Source organism: Plectropomus leopardus, chromosome 9 (assembly GCF_008729295.1).
Source record: "Plectropomus leopardus isolate mb chromosome 9, YSFRI_Pleo_2.0, whole genome shotgun sequence".
Lineage (NCBI taxonomy): Eukaryota > Metazoa > Chordata > Actinopteri > Perciformes > Serranidae > Plectropomus > Plectropomus leopardus.
In genome coordinates, this window is record NC_056471.1 from 4,774,386 (window position 1) to 4,791,376 (window position 16,991).

General features: G+C 39.5%; 2 protein-coding genes across 2 annotated transcripts; both read left to right on the forward strand.

The window, feature by feature from the left end:
* The first annotated feature begins 186 nt into the window (after window positions 1–186).
* setd7 (SET domain containing 7, histone lysine methyltransferase) lies at window positions 187–9,903 on the forward strand. Its single transcript, XM_042493797.1, has 8 exons — window positions 187–302; window positions 1,643–1,772; window positions 2,182–2,383; window positions 3,357–3,546; window positions 4,682–4,763; window positions 4,970–5,087; window positions 5,681–5,838; window positions 8,900–9,903. The coding sequence occupies exons 1-8, from the start codon at window positions 263–265 to the stop codon at window positions 9,090–9,092; spliced, it is 1,113 nt and encodes a 370-aa protein (XP_042349731.1). The 5' UTR covers window positions 187–262; the 3' UTR covers window positions 9,093–9,903.
* A 1,239-nt stretch (window positions 9,904–11,142) lies between these two features.
* zgc:113425 (uncharacterized protein LOC541425 homolog) lies at window positions 11,143–16,297 on the forward strand. The gene is made up of 7 exons (XM_042493754.1): window positions 11,143–11,632; window positions 11,962–12,021; window positions 13,143–13,269; window positions 13,501–13,507; window positions 14,642–14,789; window positions 15,740–15,797; window positions 15,907–16,297. The coding sequence occupies exons 1-7, from the start codon at window positions 11,468–11,470 to the stop codon at window positions 16,011–16,013; spliced, it is 672 nt and encodes a 223-aa protein (XP_042349688.1). The 5' UTR covers window positions 11,143–11,467; the 3' UTR covers window positions 16,014–16,297.
* Window positions 16,298–16,991: the final 694 nt, after the last annotated feature.

Below are 16,991 nucleotides of genomic sequence, written 5' to 3' on the forward strand. Positions count from 1 at the left end.
CAAACCCCAGCAAATAAAATACAATACAACAAAAATAAAATATTAATAACAAGTTATTAGTTAATGATAAGTTTATGTTTTCTTCTTGTTGTCGTTGTTTTTTAGCTGTATGTTTATTTCTGTCAGTAGGGTCAGATTCCTGGTGCGTGCACATACGTGCATGTGGTTGTGATTGTGATCATGGGATGTCCAGATGACGCCGCATGGGTGACAGGAGCAGCAGTCAGAGCAGCGGCGTGGTCACCCAGCAGCCTCCTGCAGCATGGACAGCGATGATGACAATATAGAAGAGGTCGTGGAAGGTAAGCGATACCTTTCTCTTTCTTTACATTTCCCTGTAAACGACGAAATTTCAGGTATTTGCGACATATAACCGTAGTTTTGAGAATGCGAGTGTTGGGTAAATCTCCGTGAGTCAGTCTGACGCTGGGCCTGCTGGGTAACTTCACAGCGCCAGGGACTTGATTTGTGAAGGGAAGCCGCTTGGCATGAGAGTGAGGGCGGCCTGGGTGATATGAGAGTCCCGCTGCTGGAAACATTTGTCAGGAAGGAAATGTGAAACGACACGAAAGGTTACATTTTATGCTCGTTACAGTCTGTGAGCGGTTTCTGATACAAAGTGTGGTGTTCTGATACTTTGTATTTCTCCTAAGTTACCGACGTGTGTGATTTATTTCGCTTTGCCTATACTTGTAAACGTCAGGAGAAGTGAATTAATGAAAACTGTGTAATGTGACACGCACTTCTGTTACCTGTAGCCTATAATCAAAACCCGACTGGAAAAATGGGGATGTTAGCTTCTTTTTTGTGTGTTTGCACCTCGTCTAACATTATCTGTTATGATTTCTTAGACTTCTGATGCAAATTCGGCTTACTTGTTACCCAAATATACAAACACATAATGAGTTGTTTCTATGAAATGACAACTCTTGATCAGTAAAAGTCCCGTCATTCTGCTGGGAAGGGTTCCATTCCGATGATGGCCACAGGGGACACTGGAAATACTGTGGCTCCAGAAGAATGGGGGTCAATGGGCAGCTTTCACAAAATACAAACCACTGCTGTTTTAGAAAAATGTCTATCTATCTAACTATCAATCTATCTGTGTTCACCCATAACCAAAGTTTTGACGGGTACTAAAAAATTTTTTTTTTAAATACTGAAAAGTGAGAAGCTGAAGAGTATTGGGCCTACAGTTTAGACATAGCACTTTGGAATAACTGAAAATGTGAAAAGCAAGCAGCAGCTTCCGTGGCTGAAAAATGAAGCCATGAGAAAGTGCCAAAAACTGCTGTTCATTGACTGACTTGAGACTGGCTCCAAAACAGAGTCGGTCCTCATAGACACCCATGTATACCCCCCCCACCCCCCCCCCCCACCACCACCAAAAAAAATCAACTTTACAGCAGAAATAGACATGTTCACAGCCAAGAAATTGTTTTGGTCTCTATAGCTAATTTTAACATATGTGAATCATGACATTCATGGCTCCAAATGACGTCACCAGTGCAAGATGGCAGCAGCCATATCCAGGATATTTTGGCTTCATTTTTGTACAATGGGAGTAAAACAAGACATGTCGTCTATCTATACATTTAGTCTATAGTTAAGACTAAATGTGTGTGTGTTGGTGTGTATTAAGGTCCACTGGATGAAGATGATCAGCCCCATGGGTTCTGCACAGTAACTTATTCATCCAGTGATCGTTTTGAAGGACACTTCACTCACGGAGAGAAGAATGGCAAGGGGAAGTTCTTCTTCTTTGATGGAAGGTACTGTAAGGATAAGGCAGAGAAAAATGGAGACATTTACATCAACTGTGTCCATGCTGTGATTGTTAATCAGAGCTGTACATTTTTAACAAATGTCAACAAACAGTATAGATATGATGAAAACATTTAGGAGTAAAGTGTCTCTGCTTTCCATAGAAAACCTTTCTGTGCACCACATTTTATCGGAAGTAGAACTTTTTTTTGTTTATTACTTTGTTCTAAAAATCTCAACAATAGCCCTAATACTTTTACACAGTAATGCACAATCAATAATGTCTGCAAATACAGTTATTATTAGTAAGGCACACATTCATAGGCGGTAATTATCATCACCCGAGTGGCCTTCAGGTGATTGCATTAAATAATATCTTTAATTGCAGCCCTCTTCTCTCTGTCTCTCTGTCCGCAGCACACTGGAGGGTTTCTATGTAGACGATGCTCTGCAGGGTCAGGGTGTGTATACGTATGAAGATGGAGGAGTCCTTCACGGGACGTATGTGGATGGCGAGCTCAATGGGCCTGCTCAGGAGTACGACTCAGAGGGCCACCTGGTGTTCAAGGGCCAGTACAAAGACAACAACCGCTGTGGGGAATGCTGGGTCTACTACCCTGTGAGTCAGCTCAGTGCTTACTGCAGCATTCTGCCCATGTTTGAGTGGACGGAGAATTCACTCAGTTATGTGACTTCAAGGCCATATTTTGGAAATAGTTATCCTACCATAAAAATTTGGGGTCGACCAATATTGGTTTTTCAGGGGCGATACACATTATTAGTAGTTAATGTGACCGCTAACCGATATTTGGAAGTGATATGCATTTACAATAAAAATGAAAATCTTTCTGTCAATATTTAGAATTCTAACAAACTCCAGAACAAAACTTTGTTCAAGTGCCTTTAAATGTTTAATCCCAAGTAAAACTTTCAACATCATATACAGCAAGTTTGCTGCAACTTTTTCATAAAGTCAAGTGAAAATTGACCTCATAAAAAATGTGAAAGAAAAATGAAAAATAGCTCCCTGAGGTTTTGCAAAGTAAAAGTTTCTCCCATGCTGACACTTTCTTTGTACTTATAATTAATTAATTCTATCAAATATCAGATCTGATAATCGGTCTGGCCAATAATCTGTCGACCCCTAATTAGTGGTTCTATGGTGCTGAAGTTTTTGGAAGTCTTGTTCAAGACATGGACACACTTCTGGTGCAGTGCATAAAGTAAAATAGTGGGGCAGCATAGCTCAATATATTATAATAATTGTAAATTTTGTGATAAACGCACCATATGAATGATTTCGCCCTATGTTTTATGTTCTTTGTGATACCTGCTTTAGGATTATGGATGAAATTAAGCTATTGTGCTAATTCCGGCATATGTACATTGATGCGCTGATATGTTGCTGATATGTTGATTAATGTGTATTGTCCTAATTCAATACATTTAATAAATAAATAAAATAAACACACCAAATGTATCACAAAATGAACAACAGGTTAGCTATGCCGCCCTATTAGAAGTAAAGTAAATGAATGGCCTTTGCTAACTGTGTGTATTGTGCATTTTGGTGTGTACTGTGGTGCGTCTAGGATGGAGGCTGTGTGTTTGGGGAGGTGAATGAGGACGGCGAGATGACCGGGGATTCAGTCGGCTACGTCTACCCTGACAGACACACGGCTCTCTGTGGAAGCTTTGTAGATGGAGAGATAATCGAGGCTCGCCTCGCCACACTCATCTCCAACGAGAGCGGAAGGCCACGCTTTGAAATCGTACCCAACAGTAAGAAGTTAATGGATCCATTTAGAATCATCTCTTTTCCTCACAGCTGTCACATTTGTATTGGATTTTTTGTTCATAAAACTATTAAATTAATAATTCATCATATGTATTTCTGACATCATAGTGTACTATGTTTAGGATTTGGTGACATCATGATGTGAATCGTGCTGTTATCAAATGTGATTTGCTGGAAACTGGATGAGTGCACACTGTAATGTCAGATTGTCTTCTGCAGTTCTGTTCTATATTGTTCTACTTGTATTTAAAGGGATAGTGTACCCAAAAACAAAAATCCAGTCATTATCTCGTCACCCTCATGCCATTGGAAAGTCGGAAAGTTTTTTAGTCCACAAAACTCTGCTGGAGTTTCCCAGGGGAAAGGCGTTGCACTCATCTCCCAAACAATTAAAGAAAATTGAAAAATGGTGACTAGGATTCAGAATCAGAAATACTTTCTTGATCCCTGGGGGGGAAAAAAAATACACAATAAAACCACAAAATGTCTCTTTACTGCTTATCCGAAGTAATCCAACAGTCCTTAAGCCCCAGTGTGCCAAGTTGTTTTGAAAAACTCGGGGCCTGTAGCCACATATGTGTGCTCGCATGAGACCAGCAAGAGCTCACGGTATGTGCACGCCAGTGTTTACATGCTACCTGAACGCGTCCTCCACACACAGTAGTTTTAAATCTAACAGAGGGACATTTTGCTTGCTGTTAGTATCACAAAACTCTCTCTGTGTCAGGGGGAGCACACTAGGAACTACAAGTTACAGGCTACAACAAGGCTAGAAACCTGACGCTTTTCGAAACACTTGATGTTTTTCAAAGCAACTTGGCACGCTGTGGCTACAAGATACTTGGACGAGCAGTATGGAGACATTTTGAGGTTTTATTATTATTTTTTTTTTAACATTTGAATCCTGGTGACCATTTGCTTCAATTGTTTGGGGGATGAGTGCAATGCCTTTTCCCTGTGAATCTCCAACAGTGTTTTATGTACTGTAAAACTTCATCTGACTTTCCAGGGGCATAACGGTGAGTAGATAATGACAGAATTTCCTTTTTTTGAGTGAACTGTCCCTTAAATGGACAGGATCGTTTACAGCAACTGGACATTGACATAACTGTTTTTAAGGTCCTGTGTACTCATACGACAAGTCCACGTCCACCTGTATCACCACCCACGCTCTGCTTCCTGACCCTTACGAAAGCCAAAGGTAAGTATGCTTTATGCGCACCTGAATTCAGCATCAGAATCAGAATGTCAGCAGCCAGTTCTTCATATTGTTTGTGTGTGTGCGTATGTGTGTGTGCGTGCGTGCGTGCGTGCGTGCGTGCGTGCGTGCGTGCGTGCGTGCGTGCGTGTGTGTGTGTGTGTGTGTGTGTGTGTGTGTGTGTGCGCGTGTGCGCGTGCGTGCGTCAGGGTGTTTGTGGCAGACTCGATGATCAAAGGAGCAGGACAGGGCCTGTTTGCTAAGATGGACACAGAGACTGACACTGTGATGGCTTTTTATAATGGAGTACGCATCACACACTCTGAGGTATGACACAAGGAAAGACATCAACTAACTAACACTGCAGTCGCAGGATTTAATGTCGCCATCACAATGAGGCTGTGAAGCTGCATTCAACGCGGCTTGGCGTGATTACGTTCTGTAGTATCTGTAGTATTTAGCCACTCGTTATCAGCCGCCGTTTTTAAGACACATACAAGCTTCACAGTGGGGTTTTTACTGATGGATTTTATGTCATAGAACAAAATGTGAAAATCTCTTAACCTTGTGTTAAATGTTAACTGATTTACCTGGGGCACTTTATAGAGGTTAAAATAGAGCTTCAGTTAGAAGTAACACTTAAACTAATTAAATAATTAGCTTAAATGAATGGAAAACAGCATAATTACTGAAAAATAATGGCTAAACAATTAAAATTGTTAGTAATGGATAAATTAGAACATTTTACATTTTACCACTCCTCACATTAAAAGGTCATCCCAAGAAGTTTTCATAGATGCATCATGATTCTGTCTTGAAAGATCTGGCGACTTCACATATATCTTCAGTTTTCTTCAGTCATTTTGCAGTATTTGTACTTGTCTAACCTTTTGTCTTTCTTGACTGTATGGACTCCTCAGGTGGACAGCAGAGACTGGGCACTGAACGGGAACACGATCTCATTGGACGAGGACACTGTGATTGATGTCCCTCAGCCGTTTGACCAGACAGAGAGATACTGCGCCTCTCTGGGTCACAAGGCAAACCACTCCTTCACCCCCAACTGCAAATATGACCCGTGAGTACAAGCTGACAGGAGCAGGGGACAGGGAGAGGGGGGGGACATGTGTTTTTACAATAAAATACAAAATGTTGACATTCTTGATCTTGAAAACACTGGTTGAAAAACAATCTCAGCAGCAGGTTGTAGCTCTTCATAGCTTCTGTTTGTATCACACACTTCCTCAGGTGATGTCATGGAACTGTAGCACTGAGCACTTAAATTAACAGGCAGATTAACCCTTTGAAACCCGGTATTACATCAGTTTTCTTGTTCTGAGTTCAGACACCTTTTACAAGCTATTTAACCCTTTAAACCAAAGCAAATTGGTTTGGTCTCTATTGAAACCATGGCAAAAAGGCAGTGAGCAACTTGGTGCAACTGACAAAAAAAGACCTGAAAATTATTAGTCGTAGTATTGTTATTAGTAGTAGAAGTGGTAGTAGAAAAAGTGTAATTTCGGAAAAAAGAGGGAAATAGGAAAAATGTCCAGAAAACTATGTACATAATTATTCTATTTCTATATTTAAAATGATGTTAGCACTTTAACACTGTGTTTTTTAAATTTTCTTCTAACTTTTTTTTTTTTTTTTTTTTTTTTTACCAATTTCTGGCTATTTTTTTGCCGTCTTGTTAAGTTGCTCATGGTCTTCTCTATATATTTTTGACAGAAATCACACTAATGTGCTGACATTTCAAAGGGTTAAGTTACATCCTACCATAACCAAAACTAAAATATACGTACATATTATTTACATGTAACTGAACTTAAGTAAACCAAACCACCTGAAACCTACAGTAATTGAATAAAGATGTAAATGTAACTCAACTCCTGATTCAGCTAACAGAATATAGACTGAAGGCTTGCAAAAAAAAAAAAATTGCGTGTGTTTAGCTGTAAACTTTACCAAAAGCGGCACCAAGGTGAATGCAAAAAGTCAGATTTAATTTACTGGTTCGGTAAATATGTTTGTAGATGTGTACATGAGGTAAAAAGTACCTTCATACCTGGACTGCAGTCACCTATTTAACATTGAAGAGGGGGACTATTTTCAATGTGCGCCTGCAGCACCCAAACCCTCTGGGGTCTGTGGGGAATTCCAGGAGAAATTTTTGGAAACTTAACAGCTAAGCTGACCATTTAAAAGTATTTTTAAACAAACAGTGATTTAACGCAAAAGCTGTTATGATCATAGACTTAAGATGATGAATGCTTAATATAAAAACGGTCACTGCAACAGTGTACAAAGCTAATGATGATAAACATTAGCTACACAGCTGTACACTGCACACAGTGTTTGGTATGTGAGCATCAATGCAGGACAAAAGTGTCAAATTACACCTGAAGCGCTGTAAACAAGAGTGTATATCCATGTAATGCCATTTTAGATTATATTTATACTATCCCCTCAGTTTTGGAAAACTGCTTTTAACTGTCATGTAGATTTTGATAAACATCCAGTCCTCCTGTCATTTTATCTGTTGGATAAAGTCGCAGACTCATTCAGGAAATCCAGAAACCACTAGCTCATCATTATTTAAATCAGACTAAAAATAAAGAACCCAGAGTATGTGATCTCAAGATGCAATTAGACATTTCCTTACAGTATTTGTTTATCAATAATATAATAATAATATCTCTGACCTGAAAACAACTCTGATGCTGCACATGATACCCAAACCTATTACGGGGTACAGTACACTGACACGGTCGGCAGTGTCTTCACCTTTCTTATCTCTCTCTCAATCTAATGAGATTACCTGTGTTTCCACTGATCAATATATGGTGACCAAAAAGATAGGCTATTACTCTGTTGTATTCAACTATAGTTTCCAAAAATTACAATGTTCTCATTCACGTCTTTCCAGTCAGCTGTTTCTGACCTTTCTCCAGCTTCTTTCACTCCTTCTGCCTCTCTCTCTCTGTCACCACTAGATGATTGTAAAGTATTGCATACCATTCTGTTCATATATGGAAAGCATGGGTCTACATGGGTGATAGCTGCAGGTGAATGTGGGTTGTTGCCTTCTGAAACTTTAAGATCTTTTCTGATTTACCTCTACGTCTCCTCTGCTGCCCTCTTTCTGAGAGGGACTGCTGCTGCAGAACTTTTAGGCCCAGTAGAATGAACAGTTAAGTTTCACTTTCAGTGTGCCTGATGTTCTGCTGCTCCATCTGTGCCCAGAGTTTGCTTTGTGCTCTAAGAGGTGTGATGCATAACCAAAGGGTAGATATTTCAATAGTGCTCCAAAACTAGAAAATCCATCTGTGGCGGCAGATGTTTTAACTATGGTGGGCCACCGCAAGTAAATGAATACTAGTCTATACCTGTGGATATGTGCACTGCACCTACATGCAGACTTCAGGGTATGTGCACGCCACAACCTTGTGCAGCCTGCAGACGTATATGGTGGTGCAGACTTTGCTAAAAATGCAAATAAAAAGGCTTAAAAATCTGCTTTGTGACAAAATAGGTTTTGAGAGAGAATGAAAAAATAGTGCTTTATTTCTGTCATTCAAGCTGCAGCTCCAGCTTCAGCCATAATGGCAGAGTGACTCTGTCTGTGTTTCCACTCAATGACTCCACGGGCAGAAGAAGAAGCAAATTAACATTATTTATAAAGTATTTTCGCACAAAACGGGCACGGGCAGTAAGTGAATGAGACAAAGGTCTTCATTAGTCTCTATCTATGGTAGTTCGCACTGTTTAGAAGATGGCTGCAGCAGACAGATGAGCGGGCCAGCGGAAGTTTTCTTAATTTTATAGCAGGATGTTGGAAACCCCTGATGTATAGGGGTTTTAAGGTGCTGGCCATTGACCTTGACATTGCTGGTTCAAGGTGTGGGACCTTATTGCATGTCAATCTCCATTTTTCTCTTCCTTTATTTCTTGTAATTTCTGTACTGTCAAATCTCTAATAAAGCAATAACGCCCCAAAAAATACTTTAAAAAAGGAAAAAAACATAATAGTGACACATAATGTCTAGCATCATAATATATTTCATTAGGAAAACATGATTCAATTATTATGGATGTCCTTCTTGTTAGAATTTTAATTATTTTTGTTGTTTGTGCAGGTTTGTGCACCCTCGTTTTGGGCCTATCAAGTGTGTGCGAACCTTGAGGGCTGTGCAGAAAGATGAGGAGCTAACGGTTGCTTACGGTTACGATCACAACTCAACGGGGAATAATGGACCCGAGGCCCCTGATTGGTACAAGCAGGAGCTGAAGGAGTTCCAGCAGAGTCAGGCGGCTCCCACCGGCCTCTGAACCAACAATAAACAATACAATAAAACAACAACAAAACACCCCTTTACCTGTGCTACCACCTTACGAGACTCAGCAGCATCATGGCACCAATATCCCCTGCAGCTGCACACCACGCCATAGATATCTGGGAAGTTACCGTGCTTGGTATGGATGGAATACTGCTTAAACAATTTAGTATGAATGGAGGCCTAAGCGACACAAGAACTATGCAAGAAACCAAATGTTAGTAGAGGAGACATGTCTCTGGCTGGAGGTGCTGTCCTGTCTGATTACACCACTGTCCTCTCCATTACCTATTACAGGAAATTATGATTTACATGCTCATGGTTGGTGCTGATAAATTAAGGATATAATGAACAATAATTACATTTTTTTCTCATTTTTCACCGTCTGTATCTTCACTTAACTCTATGTCAATTGTTTTACAAAGCGGCTACTTAACAGGGCTCCCCTCAAGGTGTTGAGTTTAACAGCATTACTTTATGACAGTATTTATTTGAGCTGTTTAGCTCACACCTCATTTGAACTGATACAGCTGGCCCGCTCCATGCATTTGTAAGTGTACCTTTATAGGCCTATTCGGTTGGGCGCACATATACAGTATATGTATTACAGTGACTAATTTAATCAGGATATCTGAAATTGGGAAGGTACTGTATTTCCTAAGCTTTGTTGATTTGTAACTGAAGGACTGATAAACAATAAAGGGTGCTCTACCACTACAGCAACGACCCTCGGAGAGCTTGTTCTACTTTTCTAACCTAATTATGTGTGTTCATATCCTACTAAATAAAGCCCAACATAAAGAAAATTAATTCACATGCCTCATTTATCATGTGATGCAATTAGTTTGTGTGTGTTTTGCCATTGCCGCCACCTAAAATGACTCTTTAACTGATAGGGTAGTGTTAAGGAGGTGTAACAACACATCAGTCTAAATCAGCATGTTGACTCTGAGCAACAAGCCAATAAAAACAATGCAAAATCCAAAATTTTATTTATACATATCTTTGTTTTATGGCGGACCTTTATTTTGAAATTTCCCCAGGTACCCCAGTCAACACATGGAAGTACCCTTGGGAAAGATAGTGAGCCTAAACTACAAACTGAACGATGCTGCACCGTTGGAGTGTGAGTGTGTATCAACAGTTTACAGCTTTACAATTGCAGTGCATTTACTATTTACCCAGCTAGCAGGGAAGGTTTCCACAACATTGACTAAGGTTACCTACAAGTTGCGATAATGTTTTAAAGAAAGCATTTTAATCAAATGTTCAAGGAGAATTTAAAGGATGTTAATCATAAAATAATGTCCCCATAAGGTTAAATGCTCACTAAAACGTAAATTTTTAATCGCAGCACACTGAGGATATTTTGGTGATGTTGAGAGGTGACAAATCATAGGATGTTCTTTTTTACAAAATGTTTCCACAATGTTACATAAGAACAAATGAAGAACCTTTGTAAAGCAACATTCAGAACATTTTACTAAGAACTGAGATTACAGACTTTTTTTTAAATGAAATTGTAATGTGACATGTTAACTAAAATAAACAATAAACATTTTTTTTATGTTTGTAGAGAATGTAATCCTAACTTTAAGAAGAACATTCTGGGAACTAAAAGAAAACTTTATGCTGAAAACACTACTAAAACATTGCATTGTACCATTCATGGAGCATTTTTAGAACCAAAAATTGCTAGCTGGGCATCCAACTCACCAGCTGCTAATCCTCTGCTGTTTAACTCTGACTCAAAAATACATATATTTGTTTGAAGGAAAGAAAAAAATGTACATTTTAATGTAAAAGAAAACTTGCTGCTGAAAACATTACTAAAACATTGCATTGTACCATTCTCAGAACATTTTTAGAACCAAAAATTCCCAATGGGGTACTCAACCACCACTCCACCACTAGTTGACTCAAAAATTTGTTTGAGGGAAAGAAAAAAATCTGTACACTAGTTTAAGGGGAACAAAACTTTTTTATATATATATAAAAAAGGTAAATCTTAAGAGCAGGGGGCGGGGCTCAGCAGCCTGTCAGTCTGTACTCTGGGCTGTACACTCCCTGATGTCTCCACCTGCAGCTGGTCAGCAGGTTAATGGATAAACTGAGTGAAAGCAGCCTGCGGCCCGGAATCCACACACCGCTGCTGAGAAGTGCTGTAGGAACGGCTTTCAGGAAGAAAAAACAACATGTTTTAGCTTTCAGAAACATGTGTCACTAGCTGGACTCATGTTTTTGACAAAGAAATCCCTCAAAACTGCACCGCGCATCGAGCTAACTTGAAGTTTCACCCACGGGCTAAACTGACCGCGGAGAGAGACGTACCGGGTATCAGGGGACTTTCTAGCGGGTAAATACGCGGAGATGGACCGACACAGGTACTTCATCTTCAACCAGAGGAGCGTACTCATCCTCGGTATCCTCCAGATGGCTTGTGCGGCTCTGTGTGTGGTGTGCGGCTTCATGGACGCTGTTTTCCGCAAGGACACCCCGCTGAGCAGCACCAGGACCCCGGTGTGGGGAGGACTGGTGAGACCCTGGATCACAAACTGATCAATACAGACGCGTTAAGCTGTATCACAAGTTATATACAGCGAGTTCTAATGTGCTACCATGACGTGTCGTGTTTTACAGGTGTTTATTGTCTTCATTTTGGCCAAAATATTTGTCGATAAATCAACACTACATTTCCTGAATATTGATAGGATTCTGGTGGGACCACATGTGAGAGATAACGGGGTTTTTCAGGGTTTAGTTGTCGTTTGGACATTTTAGTTTAAGTATGAGCAACCTGTTGAAGCTGCTGGCACTGGCCTTTGTTCCTGCTGTCATTAAATTCACTTCTCACTTCCGTTCAGGTCATGGCCTCTCCAGGTGTGCTGGCGCTTTTTGCCTCCCAAAGGAAAAACTCCAAACTGGTAAGGGACTGTTCGTTATTTATGAGAGGGGAGGGGGTGGTATTTTTTAAGCTCTCGGGAGGGTGTGAGTACAGAAGAGGACTAGGGCCAGGCAGGAGAAATATTTTTGAGAGGAGGAAGATTTTTTTTTTTTCATTATGCACTTTGAGCAAAAGTCAAGATGATGAGATTAAAGTCGAAATCTCAAGAATAATGTTGAAATACAATGTTGAGAAAAAAGTTGAAATGTCAAGAATGATTTTGGAATACAATGTCGAGAAAAAGGCAAAATGTCGAGAATGATTTTGAAATACATTGAGGAAAAAAAGTCAAAATGCCGAGAAAACAATTGAAATTTTGAGAATAAAGTTGAAGTACACTGTTGAGAAAAAGTTAAAATGTTTAGAAAAAAAGTTGAAATCTCAACAATAAAGTTGAAATTAATTTTTAAGAATGACGTTGAAATAAAATTACATGTGTTTTGATTTGGCTTAGGGGAGTAAATTCACAAAACACTAGCAGTGTTTTACCTTCTCTCAGCAGTGGTGGGAAAACACATGTCTCTGTGACACCAGATATTAACCCAAACTGAGCCCTAACTCAAACCACAGAGTTCAAGACCATAAGGAACATTATTTGAAGGTGAAACAGAGATTCTGATGCATGACCAATACTGGACTTTTGAGGTCAATACATAACGGTGAGTTCAAAAAAAAAAAATGATAACACCACATTGGCTCATAGTAAAGTTCCAATTCCCAGAAAGTTTGGATGCTGTGTAAAACATGAATAAAACAGAATGCAGTGATTTGCAAATCCTTTTTGGCCTATATTCATTTGAATGCAGTACGAAGAAAAATTAATGTTCAAACAGATGAATGTTATTGTGAAATAAAATAAAATAATAATAATATAAAAATAATAATAATAATAATAATGAATAACTATACAATGGGTCATTGTACAACCAAGAGTAATTAAACAAAGAAACAGCTGGGAAAAGAGGATTTTTCTCTCTCTCTCTCTCTCTCTCTCTCTCTCTCTCTCTCTCTCTCTCTCTCTCTTCTCTCTTTCTCTTTCTTTCTGAAAACACAAACAGAGTGACAATGTCCTGTCTTGTGCTTGTCCTCCCATCCCTGCAGGTGAGTGTGATGGTGGTAGCAGCGGGGCTTTCCTGTGTGGCAGCAGTGTTTATATCAGGTCCCTGCTACTCCTGTCTGACCCTCACCTACGGGGAGGAAGATGAAGAGGTCTTCCATCACCATGACAGTGGTAAATACACACACACACACACACACGACACGCACAAGTGGTAAATACACACACACACACACACACACAGTGTAGCTGCATTGCCACAAAAGATTTGCCTTGAGTGATACCCCATTGTTCTACCTGGTGAATTGTGATACTTGGCCATAAGGGTTATCTCAGTACAGGTTTCTGACAGAAAGCCTGTTAGAAACTGGGAGTTTGTACGGAGGTTGAAATATGTAGAAGTTCCTCAGTGTAGCTTGAGGACTTGTCTTTCAGAGCCACATACACAGAAGTGCATATATGCAGAAAGTATTCAGGTCCATTTACTTTTAGCATTTGTGTTTTACATGTAATTTTAAATGGATAATATTGCCATGTTGCCCATCAGTCTATAGTCACCCATAATGACACAAGGCAGGTTTCCATTAACACTCAAATTGTGCAAAATTGAAATTGAGAATATAAAAACATGCCTAATGGAAAATGCCAATTTTGAAAAAACTCCCATTTATCCCAAAAAAAATGTTTACGTTCGCATGAGGTGTATTTCAGGTGATTTTGAAGCCATATTTCACAAAAACTGCAATGGAAACACTTTTTTGCTTTTCATTGGTCACATGATGCTATGGCAATGTGCTTGTCGGTAGGAGATGGCTCCCTCATGATGCAGCAGGAGCTAAGATAAGATAATCCTTTATTAGTCCCACAGAGGGGAGATTTGTTTTTGTTTCCAGCAGCCAGGAGTGTACAGGATAAACCAAAGACCAATATATAAATGGTGAAAAATGGTAAAAAAGCAGGTGTCGTATAATAACAAAAAAAAAAACAAGGATACAAGATAATGCCAAACACAATGCCAAATTAAGCAGTTTACTTTGTTATTACATCACATAACTCATCAAAAGTTGAGCAGATCATCTGGATCATCTTTTTAAACCACAACCTTTCTGTGAAATTGTGGACTATCACCTCCCAGAAATCCAGAAACATGTGGCCGCCCTCATGTATAAGGGGCTTGTCTTTCATTATGGCTCACATAACACACCTACGTCACCTGGATTGGAAATAATGACGGTTAGTGTGGTGGCTGCAATAGAAATAAAGCTGCTAATGTTTTACACATCCATCACCGTGCTTCTTGGAATATAATTGCCAGAGGAGAAGTCGCAAAACATCACCCAGTGGAAACAGTCATCTCACAATTGTATTTTTATCAACATTTCCAAAATATCACATTTGTGCAAATCTGTAATGGAAACTCACCTAGTGAATTACATGTTTTCATCTTTTTTCCCCAAATGTATTAAAAATCAAAAAGTGAAATCATCACAGGTTTGTCTACTTCATGCTGGATTCATGCATTTTTTTCTGTCTCTCTGCTCAGACGTTTGTTGCTTCATCGGATGGTGAAGGGGGCCAACGCCACCATACTGCTGACCTGCACTATCGGCCTGGCTCTCTCCTCTCTCATCGCCTACGTGGGCTGCCGTAGTCTTCCCGCCTGTCGCTGTTATGACGCCAGAACTGGACTGGTAGGGAAAGAACACGGTCACCGCAAATGGATTTAAAATGTGCAAAACAATCTGATATTTTACCTACTTTATGTAGCAACCCTTTGCTAAGTCCCACCACTCTTAGTTACTGTTGCTACGCCTGTCAAGCTTTGCGTTCTCCTCAGCACACATGTTCTCACCACTGATAATGGCGGCAGATTTTACTGCAAACAGATTCTTCATTTTTGAAACAACGGGTCCTTGATTTCATACAGGTAGACAAAGATTCTCATTTCTAGCCAGCTAGCGTCAGTTGTTTCATCTTAAATATAAACTTGCGGCTTGTATCTGCAGTAGCAAGCTAGCTAATGAAGCAAATGTTAGCTTTTTGAGTTGGTTGAACACTGTCTCCAGCTGAGTCATTTTAAAATATAGACTGTATGAATAATGGGCATAGCTACCATGACGTCACCCACTGGTTTGTTGGCTGCTGTTTTGAGGCCACAAGTTCAGCATTTTGGCTGTCGCCATCTTGGAGTTCTTACACATTTTTGTGTGGAGGTGCAGTCAGACAACAACACCTGTAAGCCTGTCACACATATTTTGTGTTAACTGCTGTAAAGATGGCCATTTTAACACTGGGGGAGCGCTCTATGTAAAAGATCTGCAGAAGCCAATAACATAGTGTGTGCAGAAGCTTCCAGTTTTTTCAGAACTGTAGAATTGAGAAAGTGTTGTAATGTATCCCCAGCTTTAGAAGCTCCATTTTATCCATCAGTCGGTAATTTATCAATAACCACACGACGAAGTCAGTGGAATTTGTTTTCAGTACAGCATGATGAGTAAGCTCAATACAATCAGTCATTTATATCAAACATAGACGTGATCTCAAATGTTTTGCTTCCACTTGACCAAAGCAAATCATGTTGATTCTGAGAACGAGGCCTGTCTCCTAGGACGTCATTCTTCTGTGTTGTGTGTGTTTGCAGGAGACGCTGGTTCCTCAGTGCGACCCCGGGGACACTGAGATGGTTTGCACATGGCAAGGTAGGAAAGGATGTCACTCGTTGTCTTTGAACTAATCCTCACCCATAGCTGCTGCTGATATTCCCGTGTTTAGCAATCCTGTGATGTAGTTCTTGTCTGCGTCCAGCAGGAGGTGATGACAGGCTTTTCAACTCTCCTGCTCAGTCCACTGAGCGGGGCACCACAGAGGAAGAGGATGCACCCTCCAAACTGCCTCCATACAGCAGACTGACCTAACAGACAGTTATGGATTATATTTCCTCAAATGAAAACATCAAATTGGAAAGTTGTAAAGAGGTCTTTTGGAGAGACACGAGTCATTGTGCTCTTGATAAGATCATGAACTGTGACAATGTCTTTTTTTGCCTCCATGACCAAAAGATTTCTGTAGCCATAGTTGATTATCTGCGTATGTAACATGTCAAAACTGAAATGCACAATTCCCTGTATGCTGTGTGAAAGTAAGCTATGTTCTCAATAAGACATTTTATGTGTATTTAATAAATAAAAACCTGACCGTGCTATTTGAGTGTTGTGTTTTTAACCCTTTGGCATGAGCAAAAGTGGCTTGGTTTCTTTCAAAAATGGGAGGAAGTTACTGATTTGGATGTAATTAACAGTCCTGTTAACTCCAGTGTATTTGCATTTGTGTTTTATGCCAACGTTCATTGAAATGCTTTGTCGTTTTTTAATAAAGTAAGGAGTTACAAATGATTTACCTGAAATTTAGCCAAGAAAAAAGGTTAAAAAAGGTGCGTGTGTATGTATATATACTTTCTCTCTCTACATATATACAGTTAAACAGTATATATATATATATATATATTTATTTATAGATAAATAAAATTAATAAATTAATAATACATATTGTTTTTTGGACATTTCCCCTCTTTTTTCTAATTAACTTTCTAATTAACTTTTAATCTTTTTTGTCTAATTTTAAAATCTATATCTCTAGTCTAATTTTAGCTCATTTTCTTGTCACCTTTTCCTAATTTCTTGTAGTTTGTGGTACATCTTGTACCTAGTTGCCGATTGCCTTTTTCACAATGTTTTCAAAGGAGGTCAAATGAATTTGCTGTGGTTTTTAAGGTTTTAATGCATGTAAAATGCCTCTGAATGCAGCACAAAAAACTGAGGTTGTTCCAAGTTTCCAAGGATCAAGGAGAGATGACTGCACGTTGAAATGTTCAGGGCTGTTTATTGCAAGGTTAC